At 42.3% G+C, this 18,113-nt stretch overlaps 1 protein-coding gene across 2 annotated transcripts in view; it reads right to left on the bottom strand.

The window, feature by feature from the left end:
* Positions 1 to 5,069: 5,069 nt before the first annotated feature.
* Positions 5,070 to 18,113, bottom strand: part of LOC149436149 (E3 ubiquitin/ISG15 ligase TRIM25-like) — a 31,186-nt gene continuing 18,142 nt past the window's right edge. For both annotated transcript variants that reach the window (XM_089661954.1, XM_089661955.1), the window contains exon 2: positions 5,070 to 8,051. In XM_089661954.1, coding sequence (XP_089518080.1) covers positions 6,287 to 7,903 — 1,617 coding nt within the window. In that variant the 5' untranslated portion in view covers positions 7,904 to 8,051 and the 3' untranslated portion in view covers positions 5,070 to 6,286. The remainder of the gene's footprint in view (positions 8,052 to 18,113) is intronic.

Genomic DNA, 18,113 nt, shown 5'->3' with positions numbered 1-18,113 from the left:
CCTCTCACAAGGGCTGCCATCAAGATCCCTGATTTTACACTGAGAACTGACATACCTTTAGACAAATTCTGGAATGGAAAGTTGTTTCTGACATAATAGTTACCTTTGATGAATATCCAGGAACACCTCTATATAGGAGGACTGTAACTACTGTTGATGACAGACCTTTTTACATAAAACTTTGTAGATTATTAATATTCCTTACGGAAAATTTTTGATAAGTGTGACCAATTTTAATTGTTTTAAAGTGGTAGTAAACCGCACCAAAGAAGAACAAAATGGACCACCAAGTGGTTTTAGTCATAATGTGCTAGTATGCCCAGCATACTAGCACTTTGACACACCTCAAACTGAAGCCCACCAGCGGCGTGCTATCACAGGTCACGGTGCTTCCATCTTTACCAGGTCTTCCTTCTGGGTTCATGGACTTCAGCCTTATGAATGGCTAAGCTGCGATGACGTCACTCCTGCGCATGCACATGGGAGTCATGACTGCGTCACAGAGCTCTGAAAGAACAGCACGGGTATCCCATTCCTTTAGAGCACATGCGCTGGTGATGTGACCAGCTGCTGCAAAAGTAAATATCTCATAAACAGTGCACATTTAGGAGACATTTACTGTACCTATGTAATGCGGGCCATAGATGGAATGAAAAACGGCTGAAAATCATCTGAAAAAAAAAAATCGGCCGATTTTCGGATCGTTAGTGTGGTAAACGGTCGGCTGTTTTTAGTGATTTTGACCTTTTGGATTATCGGCACTGCTGGAAAATAATCGGCCAAATTTGTCGTTCTGCTGATTTTCGTGGCAATGATGGACAAATCTGCCGATCTTTTTCCGATTTTAAAAAATGCGCATGAGCAGTGGCATGAAAGAAGAAGGAAAAGAAGAAAAGGAAAAAAAGAGAATATGAATGAGAAGAAGAAATAGAATATGAATAAAAAGAAGAAATAAAATATGAAGTAGAAGTAGAAGAAATAGAATATGAATAAGAAGAAGTAAAAGAAGAAATAGACTATAAAGATGATGAAGAAAAAGAAGAAAAAGAATATGAATAAGGAGAAGAAAAAAAAAGAATTTCAGTCTGATATTATATTTGACATTTAAAAGTATAGCAACATTGTATCTATTTGTATCCAAATAGAAACATCTGTATCTGAAATTGATACAAATAGATACAATGTTGCAACTTTTTCTCCTTCTTCATATTCTACTTCTTCTCCTTCTTCATATTCTATTTCTGCTTCTTCTGCATATTCTATATAATTGCCGGCCGTAGATGGGATGAAAATCAGCCGACTTTTTTTAACCAATGGTGGTAATGTCGGCTGATTGAACGACTGATTTTTCGTTTTTTTTTTTTTAAGTTTTCTCCCGTCTATGGCCTGCATAAGCCTTATTATAGACTTACCTAGAGGTAAAGATCAAAGAAGTGGATTTACCACCTCTTTAATAAAGTGGTCTCTTTTTTAAAGACTACAATTAGCATTTTTAGTCTGCCACTATTAATTATCTAAGGATCATTTTGATACTTTGTTTATTTTTTTTATTTTTTTTTTTTTAACTAAAAGTGGGACTAAATGCAAAATAAGTAAAAATATGCTTTCTGATGCAGTCTTTGTTTTTCTGCATCCCCCTGCAATAGTTTTTTTTACCTGTCGTTCTGCTAGTCTGTTATTTTTCAACTTTCCAAGCTGTCCATCAAAAATGGCTGTTAGAGGGTTAAGAAAAACCATTTAAAGTAGACACTTGCCTACATGCAATTTTCTATTGAATATACACTGAGCTGCGCATGTGCAGCTGTGTCAGAATAACAGACACACATGAAAATGCATGGGATGAAGTCACCCCCCCCCCCCCACGACCAATCAAGAGGCTGAAAACCAAGCACCTGGAAGAAACTTGGGGAGGAGATGAATTTGGTTGGTGGGGGATGCAACCGCTAGTATTTCTAGGAGTTTAGTTCTGCTTTAACACTGACATGAGGGGGTTACAATGATCAGCTTTAATCTATTTATGTAAAATCTTTGATCCCCCAAATGAAAAACAAGTTGTTTCTGTTTTCCTCTGAAAAGCGGCTAATGGCAAATTATTTTTCAGAGGTGTTTAACAGGCAGTGAGGAATCAACATGTCCCCTTCTCACCACCTGTTTTAACCCTGTAAACACTGCACCACTACGTTGCAACCCTACACCAAGCAGTTGCAGGTGAAGCTGCATTCACTTGAATAGGTCACATTTGGTGGCAGTAATGCTCTCGGAACACAGTAGGGGGTTTAATTTTTATGAAGCACTTAGGAAGCACTGCTGTGGCATGGGTACAACCCAATCCAGATGTCTTTGCAGCATAAGATTGCATTCACATGGGCGTACCTATCTGTACACCTGTGCAAAAGGTCATTTTGGCCCGCAGGGTATGCAAAGCTGTTTCATGCATCCGTGTGTAGACAGTCCCATTTGTACAGGTGCAGGTACATGCACCCACATGGCAATAAAATTGAGAGCAGTGGCTGTGTCCTTATATCCACTGCATCCCAACAGACATACATGGAACTACAGGCATGCACATGCAAGGAACACTTGTGCATCCTTTGTGGGCAAAGATTGGCTTTCACACAGGTGTAAAGATAGGTACGCCTGTGTGTATGAGACCTAAAGTGACATTAGCCTCCCTAGCGGTCTCATTATGTCAGTATTTCTCTGCTCAAAGAGGTACATTTTTTTGCATGGAAATATGTATTTTTTTATTGTAGGCCTGTAATTTTTAGGAATAACTCACTGAAATCTGTCCGAACAAGTGTCTAGTAAACATCTCGGGTATGTTAAAATTTGAAACACGAAATCATAAATTATAATTTAATAAATAATCATAAAAAATAATATAATAAATTTAATTCAATATTATAATCAAACCAAAAACACTGAAATTTGAAATATAGCACCAAGTTTGCACATCACTGAGCAAAGTCGCAAAATCGTTTTCAGTGTCTGATGACGAATTTCCCCACAAATCATTATCACTCAATTCTGCAAGTGGTTCAAATTCACTATCGCGGTTTTCTAGCTGGTCTAAAATCGCTTTTGACCTAAAGGGACACTTTTTGGACGCCATGGACATTTCTCATTTTCCAGGCAGAAAGAACGGTAAAAATGCAGGCAGGGCACAGGACAAAGCATTAGGGACAAAATGTATGTGAAATGCTTTGATACAGTAATGTTTTACTATGTAATTTTAGTGTATTTAGTGAATGTCACTTTTTCACATTTTTACGTTTCCTGCCAGTTCAGTCCCCCATATGTCCTGACGTCGCAGGGAACGGAACCCAGAAGACGGATGCCGGCATCGGCCCGAGGACATTGCAGGGGACACTGCAGGAGGGACATCGCGGGAGCGCAGGACAAGGTAAGTTAAGAACAGATCCTGGAACAACGCTGCAGGGTATTCCAGAATGTAGCTCGGGGTTACCGCTTGTGGTGCTGAAACTTTACCCCGAGCTACACTTGGGAATACCCCCAGGGAGGTTAACTAATATCCTTATTCTCCAAAAAACATTCACCATTCAGCAAATTTTCTGAATTATGAAGAGAGAAGCAGCATGCCAGTGTCTGACAGCAGAGGACTCTAGTACAGCAGGGCCGGGGGGGGATGAGGAAGGGGTCCAGTGTAAGGTCACCCTACAGATTTTCTTTATAGATGAACTAACATTTTAATGAGGAACTCCGGTTATGTTTGAAAAAAAAATAAGTCAGCAGCTACAAATACATAATCCAGTGCTGTCATTACCCCGGCTGGTTCTTTGCTGGTTATCAGGTCCCCATCTTGCTGGTGGGAAGCTGGCTGTGACTTCCTGGGGCTTCACAGCTGGATCCCATGTGCAAGTCAAAGTGTGGTTTCTGAATGGTCCCGCAGTCCCCTGGGACATCTTGTGTGTCTCAGGAGCAGGGGCGGACTGACCATTTGGAAACCCGGGCACTGCCCGAGGGCCCGGGGTCAGTAGGGGGCCCCATGAGATACCCCTGGTAACTTTTTCATAGGCTTTTTTGGGTTTGGGCAAGGACAGAGGGGCCCCATGATCCCCTATTGCCCGGAGGGTCAGTAGGGGGCCCCATGAGATGCCCCTGTGCCTTTTTCATAGTTTTTTTGAGTTTGGGCAAGGACACAAGGGCCCCATGATCCCCTATTGCCCGGGGGCCCCATGAGTTGTCAGTCCGCCCCTGCTCAGGAGGTTGCAGGGGTTGGGAATGAGGGGGAAAATTTTCACTTCGCCGAGGGGTGAGGGAGGAGGATGATGTGAAGTTATTAACCTTTTGCTGTGCTTATCTTGGACTACAAAACAATGATTTTTCTAGGGTGTGGAGATAGGTAGAAGGAGGGGGAGATTCAGTAGTTTAACAAATAACACTGGGCAGGTCTGACACCACTTGGACCACAGAAATGCTGTTTGTTGTATTAATACACACCAGAATTTAGATGCTGAGTGCATTTCTGGCAGATCAACAGGTATTTTTCTGTACTTGCAGGGTTTTTAAGAAATAAAACATAATATGCATGTATAGCATATATTTTTGCCCTAACAGACTTCACATGGAATTTATAAAAAAAATTTCTGAGCAAGACAGATACAGACTATGCAATTACAATTTCAAGCAGTGTGGTAATCCGCAGCAACCAATCAGAATTTGGTTCACTGAGATCAGACTATTGAAAAGCTCCCATCGGTTTCTATGCTATTATGCTTTGCATTTAGCGGTTTGCTCTTGTGTGAATATACTGTATCAAATAAGCCTACAAATTTTAGAACTAAAATGTAAAATGAATGCTATTCACCTACATTTTTGTATTTTCTTTATTATACAATTCACGCTTAAGAAATTTAAAAAAAATGCATCCTCAGCAACTTTTATTGTTTGTGGTCTGGAAGTACAGAGAGTTGGGTGCTCTGAGAGCAGTCATACTGGAAATCTGAGTCTCTTGTACAGTGGCCCATTTATATATATTTGTAAACAGACAATATTCAATTATCCAAAATCTTAGATAACTAACTCAAAAAACACATAACTCAAAAAACTCAGTTCATTTTATTTATTAAAATGTATGTAAAAAAACATTTTTACAGTTTTGGATGAAGTAGGGAAGGATTATTTCATATCATTTTCATTTAAATATATATATAAATGCATAACTATTTTCACATAATACAATTCCCTCCATGTTTTGTCCTGGTGACCAGAAAGTGTTGGGAAATGCAAAATTTTACAGTTGGCACCGGAGCAGGAGGTGAGGGGAAATTTTCCATTGGGGATAAAGGTTCTGCTGACAATTGTCAAAGATGGAAATTCCCTTTAGTTTTCCCTTTTATTCCTTCCATTTCCATTTTCTCTTGTGCATCCAGAACAGGAAGGAAGGGGAAATCTCCCCAGTGGGGCAGTCAGCAATAAATAACCTGACAGAAGATGCTACCCTTCCCTACTCTATGCAAAAAAAAAAATGTTTGGCTATACATACACTTTAAGAAGCATAAATCAATAGGGCATTAGCTAATTTTTGGGGGCATTGAGATTAAGAAAGCTAGAAAGAAGTAACAAGTCTGGATTGTAGAGGACGGGGAGAGAGGAGAGACAGTAAGACTGGATTGTGATCACATATTATGGCATCATCTTTCTCTATGGCTCTCCACATTGAAATTACATGGCACATGAAATCTTGGAGCTGCCAACTAAATTGGTGCTGGAAGACAGGTATCTATAGAATGGCCAGCAGCTGTCATTGAATGTGGGTCTCATTCTAATCATGGTCTCAATGGTGCCACCAGCCCAACATATCTTATTTGCATTCGCCTAGGTGGCAAATGCCCCCCAGCCCAGTCATACCTTGTAGAGCACTCAGGGAGCCCTGAAATCTGGGTCCCTCTATTGTATAAATCTCAGCCTGCTCCTGTGCTTGGGTCCCTATCACAAGTATTGACTGATAACTAGGATGGATAAGCCTGCTGGACAAAATTGAGGTGTGGGAAGACCCAAGTTCTTGGCCACAGGAGTTGGTTAAGATTGACCTAACAGCACTCTTCCCCAAGTGCTGACGTATTCTGGTCATCTGAGGAGTCCAATAATATGACAGGTTTTTCAGGTATAACAGTCATTACTGACAGCTGGGCTCTATAAAAGAGGAACATTCTATAGAAAACATGGCAGGACACTGAGTGACACTACCTATTTCCATTGGCTGTAAATTCAACCTAGTCAAATTCCCTATGATCTCACCAGTTTCAGGTAGAAATCTCACATTTTAATGTCGATTACCCCCACATATTGTTAAAAAACCATAATCATCCCATACAAGTAGAGCAGCATGGAGAGGCTCAGTGAAGGTGGCAATGTAGGTGTGCAGGTGGTGGATTGGGTTGCCCAGATCATAAAATGAAATCTGCCCAGCCTCATAATCTAGTAATACTCTAATCTTATCACCTGTGATAATATCAGGTAACTGGAACCTTATGTGGTCATGTATCATAAAATAGTCAGTATTCCACCTCTCCATTACCCAAGACTTGTCATTATATCCAAATTCCTGTAGACCAGACAGGCCTCCTGCACTCCTTTCTCCTCCTTTTCTTTGTATACTAGGATAACACATGCCGACTTTCCAATAATGGGATCCCCTGACGTCCACTTCCCAGTAATGTCTCCCTGAGTTGAAGGTCCCTCTGCTTATAACCTGAGGATAAAACTGAAAAGTCTCTGGTGTTTCTGGGCGATTTTGGTTTCCCAACAAGGTTGCAGTTTTCATATCATCTGATATATGAATATTATGGGTAGCAGAGTTTCCATCCAGCAAAATGTCTATGGCTTCCTGTATATAGATCCCTCCATTAACCTCTGTTATTACATTAGCTAAACCTTTGCGTAATATTTGCGAGATTTCAGTCACATTCAGATCACCATCAGTTTGTAGCTGTTCTGCAAATGTCTCTGTGTCCTCATTATCTTCATCCACAGTATTACACAAGTCACCTGTGTCTAGTTCCTGTGGGACAGTCAGTGGATCTGTCTTGCTACACAGCTCCTCAATGTGATTCAACCTCCTGGACAATTCATCCTTTTTTGTTTCTATCTGCTGGATCATATCTGAAATTAAAAGATAATGCTCATTTTCCTGCCTGGAGATCTCACTTAGGATTCTGTTCTCCAGGTTGTCCAGCTGTCTCCTGAGTTCCAAAAACAAGTCAATGACCCTCTTTATTTCAATGTCTGCTGTTTTCTTTACTTTCCTCTGATGTTCCTGCAGATTCTGGACTTTCTTCTCCATCTCCTCTTTCTTTGTCATCAGTTTCTGCAGAATATTTTTCATCTTCTTTGTCCTCTCAGAGATTTCATTCATTGATTCCACTTGGTCACCTTTATGTATTGCAATCAGACAGCAGGACACACGGACAGACTCAGAGTTCTCAGTGCTGTTATACTCCAGGATCTTCTTATGGAGGGAGCTTTTCCTATCCTCTGGAGAAGTTGTGGGGTCAGATAGGACGTGTTCTTGTGACTTGCTGTGGACCTTCAAATGGTTACTGCACAGAGAAGCTTCACACAGCAGACAGATCTGAACAGCAGGCACAAGAGCATGAATACAGTAAGTACAGGAGATGCCGGGTTCCTCTTGATCTGGCTGAGCAGACAGGAAATCCTCAACTATGTTACCTAATATTATATTCTTGTGCAGTGCAGGTCGCTCCTGGAACTCCTCTCTGCATTCAGGACAGGAATAACCTCCAGCCCCCTCCTGTGTATCCAGCACACGATCAATACAGGATCGGCAGTAGTTGTGTCCACAATTTAGCAAAACGGGATCGGTGTAAATGTTCAGACAACCGGAACATTCCAGCAGCTTTCTCAGATTAGCAGACGCCATCACTGCCAGCAGAGAGACATGAGGATGTTTCAGACTGCTGAGAGTGCGTGTTCCTACCCAGGGTGAGGCTGGGGCTGTGACTCATGCTGCATTCACAGGATTGTTCACATAGAGCAACCTTGATAAGTGAATCCCTGGTTAAAGCTGCCTGTTTAGATAAAGAATAAAGGTAATACAAAAAAAGATTAGATACATTTGTAGCAAGGGCTTATTATTTGCATATTTATTATTTGCATACTTAGTGACATGAATGTCTTTTTAAAAAATGCTAATATAACTTACATGCATTAGCTGATTTTTCTATAAATTTCTTCCTCTGAACTTACTTTTTAAACTGTAAAAAAACACACCCCTGTTTTATTTGTACCCCCCTCTGTCACTAGGACCTATGAAGTCCCGTAGAAGTCTCCTGTGTGTGCACGTTCATGCTTTGAACTACAACTGTACATGCAGTCATTCAGAGAAGCCATGCTTGTCCTCCTCTGACAGCAGTGATTGACAGTGGATCTGGGCTGCCTATGAGTGTGAACAGCTGCAAGTACAGTTATAGTTCAAAGGGGGATTGCACACGCACATAGAAAAGACTCCTATGGGACTCAACTCCAGAGGTGATACAAAGGGCACAAATAAATGTCAGTGCGACTGGGGGACAGTTTAAAAAAAATAGGCTCAGAAGAGGAAATTTATAGAAAAACAGCTAATACATATACGTTATATTAGTATCTGAAAAAATGACTATAATGTTGCTTTAATAAATAAAGTCACAAAACGGATATGTATGTTCCCAGGCTGAACTAGATGGACTGGTGTCTTTATTCAACCTTATCAACTATGTAACCATGTATGTGCAAAATAATACAGCTGTAAATTATTTTTGCTAAGGTCTTGTTCACATGGGCAATGATGCCTGTATAATCTGACCGGGGCGGTTTTTTGTGGCATCTCAACTTCCAGGTGCTGGAAGGGGCAATCAAAGGGTTAATTGTGTGCTGTTTTACATTGGGCTGTATCCATGTGCTTCAGTGTAAGCTTACTGCTTTGCATGGCTGTGCTGTGCTGTGCACAGCCATGTAAGGCAGTGTGCATGAGCTGACAGGGAGGAGAACTGTTTTGTCTACATACAGTTCTCACTGTCAGAAATGCTCAGCAATCACCGGGCGCCAGCGAGTAAGCACCGACCGGGACCCGGTGATTGACAGCTGCGGCCACAAATGGCGGCACGGGTAGGGCGCGCATGCACCCCCCTACCGGAAATGCAAAATCACACACACACATTATATATAAATATATATATACACACACTCATACATACATACGATTTTGCGCACCCGCAGTATATCTGCTATAGGCCGGTCAGGAAGCGCTTAAAAAAAAAAAGATAAATATTAAAAAATAAAAGAAAAAAAATCAAAAGATCAAGGTTTGATCTAGTTCAATGCCAGGGTTAGTGTTTGGGTCAAGGTCACGGTCAAAGGTGAAGATTTTTTTTTTTTATATATTAAATTGGTATCAGTGTCCGTTAGTGTCTCAAGTCTATTAGGACTCCGTGGCTGTGCAGAACTTGAATGCAGTGTGTTTGGGGCCACTCACCTGCATGGCTGTCACATTAGGACCATCACATGTGTGAACGAGGCCAAAGGATTGGTATAGGTGCAAGTAGGTTGGGTACTGCTTAAGGTAGTCAGTGATTGGCCCAAGCTGGGTAGGGAAATGGTTAATCTGATTATTCCCGGTTTGCTGTTATTTTGGACTTCAGTTGGCCCACCTGTGGTATAAATTGGAGGAAGGCTGAGGCCTGGGGCTCTGCTGCTGTGTTTTCCCACTGAGACCCAGGAGGAGGGACTGCTGTGTCCTGTATAGGGTTGCCACCTCATCCCTTTAAAACCGAACACATTAATTACACAGGTTCTGGGGCTAATTTAATGCAGATAAGGCACTGAGTTTAATTACCATTTTAATCAGCCACAGAACCTGTGTAATTAATATGTGTTTGGCTTTAAAGGGATGAGATGGCAACCCTACCTGGGGCTCTGCTGTTGTGTTTTCCCACTGAGACCCAGGAGGAGGGACTGCTGTGTCCTGTAGTCTGCCGCTACTGAGAATACTGGAGTACTACCAGGAATAGCCACTATGGACTCTCACCTCTAGAAGGTATGCCTGGGCTGTCACAAAGTTCAGTTAGTCTGGAACTGTATTGCACTTTATCTTGTTGAGAGATTCAGTAAAGCCTGGTAAACTTTCCTTGAGCCTGGTCTGAAGCATGGGCGTTTTATGAAATGTTTGGGACTGTGTGCAAGTTCATAGGCTGGGCCCATTGCTTGGTTAAATTGTGGCATGCTTAGTGCACTGTAGCAAAGAGTGGGCATGGTTTTCATTGTGGTTGGGGTGTTGGTAAGATTTTAAAAGACCTGAGGAGTGTTTGAGAAGTATATAATGTACAATATAGTGCATGAGTGAGAATGGCTTCACCGAACACCACATTACAGTGTCTATGCAGTGGGTTAAGGAAGAGCAAGGTTGTTGTAAATTGTAACCAAGTACGTGTTCAAGATACAAGGCAACGAGTCCTAGGTGTGGTACCTGGGCAGGGTGAGGTGTCCTCCAGTAGCTGGGGGGGTCACTGCTTTTGGCCCTCTACCTCATGGTCCATCTGCTATAGCAGGGGTCTCCAAACTTTTCAAACAATGGGCCAGTATATGGACCTTCAGACTTTAGGATGGACGGATTAGGACCAGTGAGGATAGAAAATATTCTAGCCCCAGCATCAGTGAGAATAAACATGGCCTCAGGGTTGATGGTCAGTAGGAGGAGTAGTGCCCCATCAATGGTATTAGTGGGAAGAATAGTACACCATCATTGGTTTCAGTGGAAGAAGTGCTGTCCCATTGTTGGTCTCAGTGGAAGGAATAGTGCCTGAAGGGTAGCAAAGGGCCATATCCGGCCCTCAGGCCACAATTTGGAGACCCCTGTGCTATAGCAACCGGGAGCATGGCTGTCACATTAGGACCATCACATGTGTGAACGAGGCCAAAGGATTGGTATAGGTGCAAGTAGGTTGGGTACTGCTTAAGGTAGTCAGTGATTGGCCCAAGCTGGGTAGGGAAATGGTTAATCTGATTATTCCCGGTTTGCTGTTATTTTGGACTTCAGTTGGCCCACCTGTGGTATAAATTGGAGGAAGGCTGAGGCCTGGGGCTCTGCTGCTGTGTTTTCCCACTGAGACCCAGGAGGAGGGACTGCTGTGTCCTGTATAGGGTTGCCACCTCATCCCTTTAAAACCGAACACATTAATTACACAGGTTCTGGGGCTAATTTAATGCAGATAAGGCACTGAGTTTAATTACCATTTTAATCAGCCACAGAACCTGTGTAATTAATATGTGTTTGGCTTTAAAGGGATGAGATGGCAACCCTACCTGGGGCTCTGCTGTTGTGTTTTCCCACTGAGACCCAGGAGGAGGGACTGCTGTGTCCTGTAGTCTGCCGCTACTGAGAATACTGGAGTACTACCAGGAATAGCCACTATGGACTCTCACCTCTAGAAGGTATGCCTGGGCTGTCACAAAGTTCAGTTAGTCTGGAACTGTATTGCACTTTATCTTGTTGAGAGATTCAGTAAAGCCTGGTAAACTTTCCTTGAGCCTGGTCTGAAGCATGGGCGTTTTATGAAATGTTTGGGACTGTGTGCAAGTTCATAGGCTGGGCCCATTGCTTGGTTAAATTGTGGCATGCTTAGTGCACTGTAGCAAAGAGTGGACATGGTTTTCATTGTGGTTGGGGTGTTGGTAAGATTTTAAAAGACCTGAGGAGTGTTTGAGAACCTTAGGTGGGGAAGTAATGTGGCACGCTATGTACTTCGTGGCAAATGTGAGGGGGTGAATAAGGCTCAGGAGTGCAGTATTTTCAACACAAAATCAAGAACACGGGACGTGACCTTAAACTAACTGGAGGAAAGTTCAAAACTAATCTCAGAAAGTACTATTTTAATGAAAGAGTAGTTGATGCTTGGAATAAACTTCCAGCAGAGGTAGTGAGCCAGTCAACAGTAAATAGCTTCAAACATGCTTGAGACCAGGATAGATCTACAAAACCCCAAAACAAAAAAAACACACAAAAAACGTGCAGACTCGATGGACCACTATCTTTTTTTGCTGTCACTTTTCTAGGTTTCTACATTTCAAAATTAGGTTAGCAGTGGGAGGGGCATAAAGGGGCGTGGTTAACTAAAACAAAAGCCTTCTTGTACCCATAAAATAGGCTTACATTACCGTACTACAAGCATGAGTCTTGCAGACATGTATAAACTTCAGCACAATCATTTTAAAACAAAAAAAACCCATCTTCTATTACATCTGATTTTGTGTACACTATCTATCTGAGCCTACCATACAGAAGACCTTCATTAAAGTGGTTATAAAGGCAGATTTTTTTTTTTTTTACCTTCATGCATTCTAGGTTAAAAAAAACCTTTGGGTACAGCAGCTTCCCGGCAACTGTTAAGACAATGGTGAGAAGTATATAATGTACAATATAGTGCATGAGTGAGAATGGCTTCACCGAACACCACATTACAGTGTCTATGCAGTGGGTTAAGGAAGAGCAAGGTTGTTGTAAATTGTAACCAAGTACGTGTTCAAGATACAAGGCAACGAGTCCTAGGTGTGGTACCTGGGCAGGGTGAGGTGTCCTCCAGTAGCTGGGGGGGTCACTGCTTTTGGCCCTCTACCTCATGGTCCATCTGCTATAGCAGGGGTCTCCAAACTTTTCAAACAATGGGCCAGTATATGGACCTTCAGACTTTAGGATGGACGGATTAGGACCAGTGAGGATAGAAAATATTCTAGCCCCAGCATCAGTGAGAATAAACATGGCCTCAGGGTTGATGGTCAGTAGGAGGAGTAGTGCCCCATCAATGGTATTAGTGGGAAGAATAGTACACCATCATTGGTTTCAGTGGAAGAAGTGCTGTCCCATTGTTGGTCTCAGTGGAAGGAATAGTGCCTGAAGGGTAGCAAAGGGCCATATCCGGCCCTCAGGCCACAATTTGGAGACCCCTGTGCTATAGCAACCGGGAGCAGACCAATGTCACAGAGACCTTCAGTTTAGCTGCATGGCATGGATGACGAACCGTAATGCAGGACACACATGAGATCCGCGCTATGTGTCTGGTGGGATCACATACTGTTACTGGGAGTGAGGTAACAGAGGTACGCTGACTGGTGGAGGTGGTGCGGCTTGACCGGCCACTCCAACAAGTAGAAGTCACCGTGTGTAGAGTGATGGGACATCACCTAACAGAGCAACTCCACTTCATTACTACAGTCGGGGAACTGCCTTAATGTTTTACTTTGCACATGACCGCAGTCCCTGCTTGGTTCTGGGCATTGGTGAGCGTGACCTCAGGCAAAGGTACTTCCAGTGCATGAACACGGTAGGCCTGCCCACAATGTCATGACCTAAATTTACTCCCATTCCAACCTCTTCCCTCTACAGTGTGCATAATTTTTTTTTACGTTGTTCATCCTGTGAGAAACAGCTTTATTATTCCCTATGATGTCATTACCATGCTTCTAAAATTGTTGCAGAGGCACCTGCTGGAAGGAAGGAACTAGGTAGTTTCCTATTGACAAAGGTAAGCCCACCAAAACTACAACTCCCAAGAGCCCTTTCCCTACACACAGTACATGGACAGCATCTTGGAAATTAATGCATAGCAATGCTATGCTAGGAAAATAATTGTCAACCTTGCCCAGTTCTTTGCTGCAGGATTACAGAACACCTCCCATTTATATTATGGAGATAAGGAGGGCGGTATAATTCAGCAGAACTCAGGCAGAGATGCTTGGGATTTTATTGCAGCAGAGAAACAGAACACAGGATGTTAGGAGTTCACTGGATTTCTGGCAGATGAACCAGTGTTTTACTGTACCTGCATACCTCCCAATTTTCTGAGATGGGGAAAGAGGGACACCTTTCACCGCCAGGTATGAAAGCAAAGGACACGCCCTCTACCATGACCCTAGTTATGCAGATCATAAAGGATGCATATACAGAAAATGATTGGGTAAACCCACAAGTCCTTTTTACCACTAATTCTCCTTCATACTGGTTGCTCAAAACAACAAATGTAAACATTTAAGAATGGCTGAAAATGTTTATAATAGGTTGGGTAGTTAACCACTTGCCCTCCAGAGGATTTACCCCCCCTTCCTGACCAGGCCATTTTTTGCGATATGGTGCTGCGTTACTTTAACTGACAATTGCGTGGTCATGCAATGCTGCACCCAAATGAGATTTATGTCCTTTTTTTTTTTTTATCACAAATAGAGATTTCGTTTGGTGGTATTTGATCACCTCTGCACAAATTTAGGCCAAAATGTATTCTTCTACATGTCTTTGCTAAAAAAAAAAATTAAAAAAATCCGAATACATGTAAATTGGTTTACGTGAAAGTCATAGCATCTACAAATGGCGGTGTGTATATTTACTGGAATTTTTATTTTACTAATTTTTCTATACTAGTAATGGCAGCGATCAGCAACTTATAGCAGGACTGTGGCGGGCATTTTGACACTGGGTGGGAACTGACTAACTGCCACTGACATCCCAATGACACTAATACAGTGATCAGTGCGAATAAAAAGCACTGACACTGTTACTAATGACACTGGGCAGGAAGGGGTTAACTGGGGCAATCAAAGGGTTAACTGTGTGCTTTTTTAACATGATGTGCTCTGTGTGTTTAACTAGGGAGACATGCTGCTTTGTATTTATTTGCTGTGCAAAAGAATACACAGCAGCATGTCCTTGCTGGCAGGAGAGAGCTGTGTTGTTTACACACAGGTCTCTCCCCTGTCAGCTTTGCCCAATGATCGCCTGATGCCAGCGGTGAATCTCCAGCCGGGACCTGGTGATTGACATCCCTAGCCTCCAATGGTGGTGCGGTTAGGGCAGGGCACGCATGTGCCCCTATTTGGAGATGCAAATCACATATATATACGGGATTTTGCGCAGCCCTGCCGCCCTGTAGGAGTAGTTCTACTATAGGGCATTGGGAAAGCAGTTAAAGAATAAGTTCACCTTTTCGGGCAGAATTTCACTTTTCATAATGAATAGAAGTGTTTACCAATGCAATTTCTGGCCCAGCCATCCAATGTGCTTTTTCTCTTTAAATTTTTTAAATGATTTTCAGATTCCATCACTTCCTGTAGATCCTCTCTCTGCATTCACCTCCCTTAGGCCATCTCCCAGAAGCCTTCACTTCCTTGTTGCACCACAGAGGGTGTGATAGGGTGTGTTCACCACTCTGGACCAGACCCCCCTCATTACAATGCTACCTTCCGCCCACTTTCTATACAATCTGATTGTATAATCTCCTATAGATCTCCCATCAGCTGTGTAGTACAAGGGCCTCTCTGATTTGATACTAGTTGAATAAATTGTTCAGGTGTTCTCCTTTTCCAAAGTTTTGGTAAATCTAAAGGAAATTGTACAGAGATTGTACAATCAGATTGCATAGTATATGGCCATCTTTATACAAGTACATAGGAGGGAGTGGACGGAGACACTCAGTTGTCAGGTCCTGTCCGCATCTCCACGTAGCAAAAACTCACTTTAGAATGGGCTGCCCTACACACAACTATCGCCCTAGAGAAACGCCAAAACTTTTTTTGGAGCGGAGCACGGCACGTTACCAGTTTTTGGTGTATTTGCCACACTTGGGGTGCCCTTAACATAATAACACAAGAACATACAGATGTAAATGAAGTCCTATTGTTCTTGTGTTAACAAACCAGTTTCACTTTCAGACCCCATTCACACCGAGAATAGTGGGAGCATGTCTTTTGGCTTGTTTTTCCAGTGACACACATAGGGCAACCTGTTGATTTCAGTGGGCTGTGTTACACGTGGCAAAGTAGCTCATGGAACATTTTGTCGTGATTTGGGTTGCACATTCTCTACTGCGAGTTTTCATATGTCAAATTGTGTGCTTGTTTCTGTGTTTGGTGTGCTGTTAAAATTAAGTAGGTGCATTTTCAGTGCCATTATTTAAGTGTATAAGTGGCCATACATTAAACAGTCTGATTGTACAATCCCCTTTAGGTTTACCAAAACTATATCATAGGAGGACACACCATCTATCCAATCACTCTGTATCCAATCAGGCAGGTCCTTGCACTACATAGTTGATGGTAGATCAAAAGAAGTTTGCACAATCAGATTTTATAGTATTTAGTGAGCTTTACAAAACCCAGAACACACTTCTCCTGTTTTCAATACTAAGTACTATCCACATAGGCTGTTGTCTGATCGCTCATCTCCTGTACACTTGCAAACTGCGTTTATATGACGGCTTCTCCAGTTCTTGGAGGGCGTCATATGATGTCCTCCCAGATCGCGCCCTCCCGCACGCCCCCAGCGATCTCCGTCATCTGGCCGATTTTTGTGCGACCATCGAATTTGAGTGATCGGATATGTTGGAAATTTTTTTAAAAATGAAGGAATTTCTAATCCGTGATGGGAGACTCATGTATGAAATAGAATTGAAAAAGAAATAAGCAAGAGCTGTGACCTGGAAAGAAAAGAAAATTCTTGTCCACGAAAATTCTTTTCTGTAGCAACATGGGAAATTGAAGGCTTGGTTGGTCGAATCTTGAAATCAATGGTGGCACCATGGATTTTCAAAATGTACGAAATTTCCAATTTTCTAAAGAAAATTAATTTTGAATTCGATCCATGTATGGCCTGCGTTAGTATCACCGCTGCCTACAACATTACATTATCCCCACTCTTAAAAGGATAAGTTCACCTTTGTGTAACATGTTCCCATAACCGCAGATGCTGCCACCCCTCCCCCTCAAGATAGTACGACAGAAAACAGCACGGCCGTGTGGGACTCCACCCACATAGCCGCATCATTCATTTACGGACTTCCATGAATGAACTGCAAGTCCCAACAGCCTTAGCAGCTTTGTGGGCTTGTAGTTTTCAATGAGCTCTGTGGAACGCTGTGGTAGTTCATTGAAGCTTCCTGCCAGAATATCTGCTTGTTCGTACATCCTGTACAGCAAGCAGATATTCTGCCAGGTCTGCAGGAAACTCGCTGGTGCAATGCTTTCCAGGCTCCTGTAGACAAAAATAATTCATGCACATTTTTTTGCCTGCAAAAATGTGCATTTATTGTTTTTGTCTAAAAGGTGAACTTATCCTTTAATGCTAGTACACAATAGCCAAATGTCGGGCAGCATCGGCTGGTTCGTTAGAAACCGGACGACATTCAGCCTGTGTGTAGGGCAGCGTCCGATGGACGAAAAAAAAACTAGAAGTGTGTACGAGGCTTTACGCTATTCTACATTGCACAATAGCACTTTCAAAATTGAAACATGAAAAGCAGCATGAAGTGAGACAACAAACAAGATGCATTGTGCCAATATCACTGAGTGGGTAAGACATGTCCCCTAGTTACAAGTCAATACTACTTACAGTGTAATAATGAATAGATATGTCCATATAATCCTGCACTTTCACCCTTGCAATTGTTCAATAAATCATGGTAATACAGTTATCAATATGATTTTGATTAATTGCTTCTCAATGGTGAAAATACACGATTGTATGGGCATACTGTGCCTATTCATTATTGTACTGTGACTAGTTCCAAAGGGCAATCATTTACTGTTTCTGAATCACAATCCAAAGGTCTCTAAATATTGCAGCCAATAAAACTAATCTTATCTTTATCACAAGTGATTGCATGCTGCATAGGGAGAACCATGCTTAATCAAATCTTACCTCAAGACTGACGCATGTACTGTATATTGCAAAGCAAGTGTTAAGAATCCTGGTGCCATGCCTGCAGACCTTTGGCACTTTTTGTTCAGCCCTCGGGGCCCCTGCAGACACTAATCTGTGTTTCCCCATTGCCCTGTTATAGCAGTGATCTCTGGCAATTTTGTGTAATAAGTCTCCAGCCAGTGACTTTCTCCTAAATCATGTCCCCAGTCTCCAACAACTCCTGTAACATGTTCAGTCTCTGACAGATGTCTGCAATATGTCCGCAGTCTCTGACCATCTCCTATACCATCCAAAGTTTCCAACCATCTCTTGTACCATGAGAGCAGTCTCTGACCATCTCTTATATCATGAGAGCAGTCTCTAATCATCATTTATATCATGTCAGCAGTTTCTCTTGTACTATAGCCATCGGTGT

Source organism: Staurois parvus, unplaced genomic scaffold (genome assembly GCF_062004578.1).
Source record: "Staurois parvus isolate SC_StPar_1 unplaced genomic scaffold, SC_StPar_1.0 ptg001417l, whole genome shotgun sequence".
NCBI classification, from domain to species: Eukaryota; Metazoa; Chordata; class Amphibia; order Anura; family Ranidae; genus Staurois; species Staurois parvus.
Note: the sequence above shows the minus strand (reverse complement) of the source record. Positions and strands in the feature narration are given on the sequence as shown.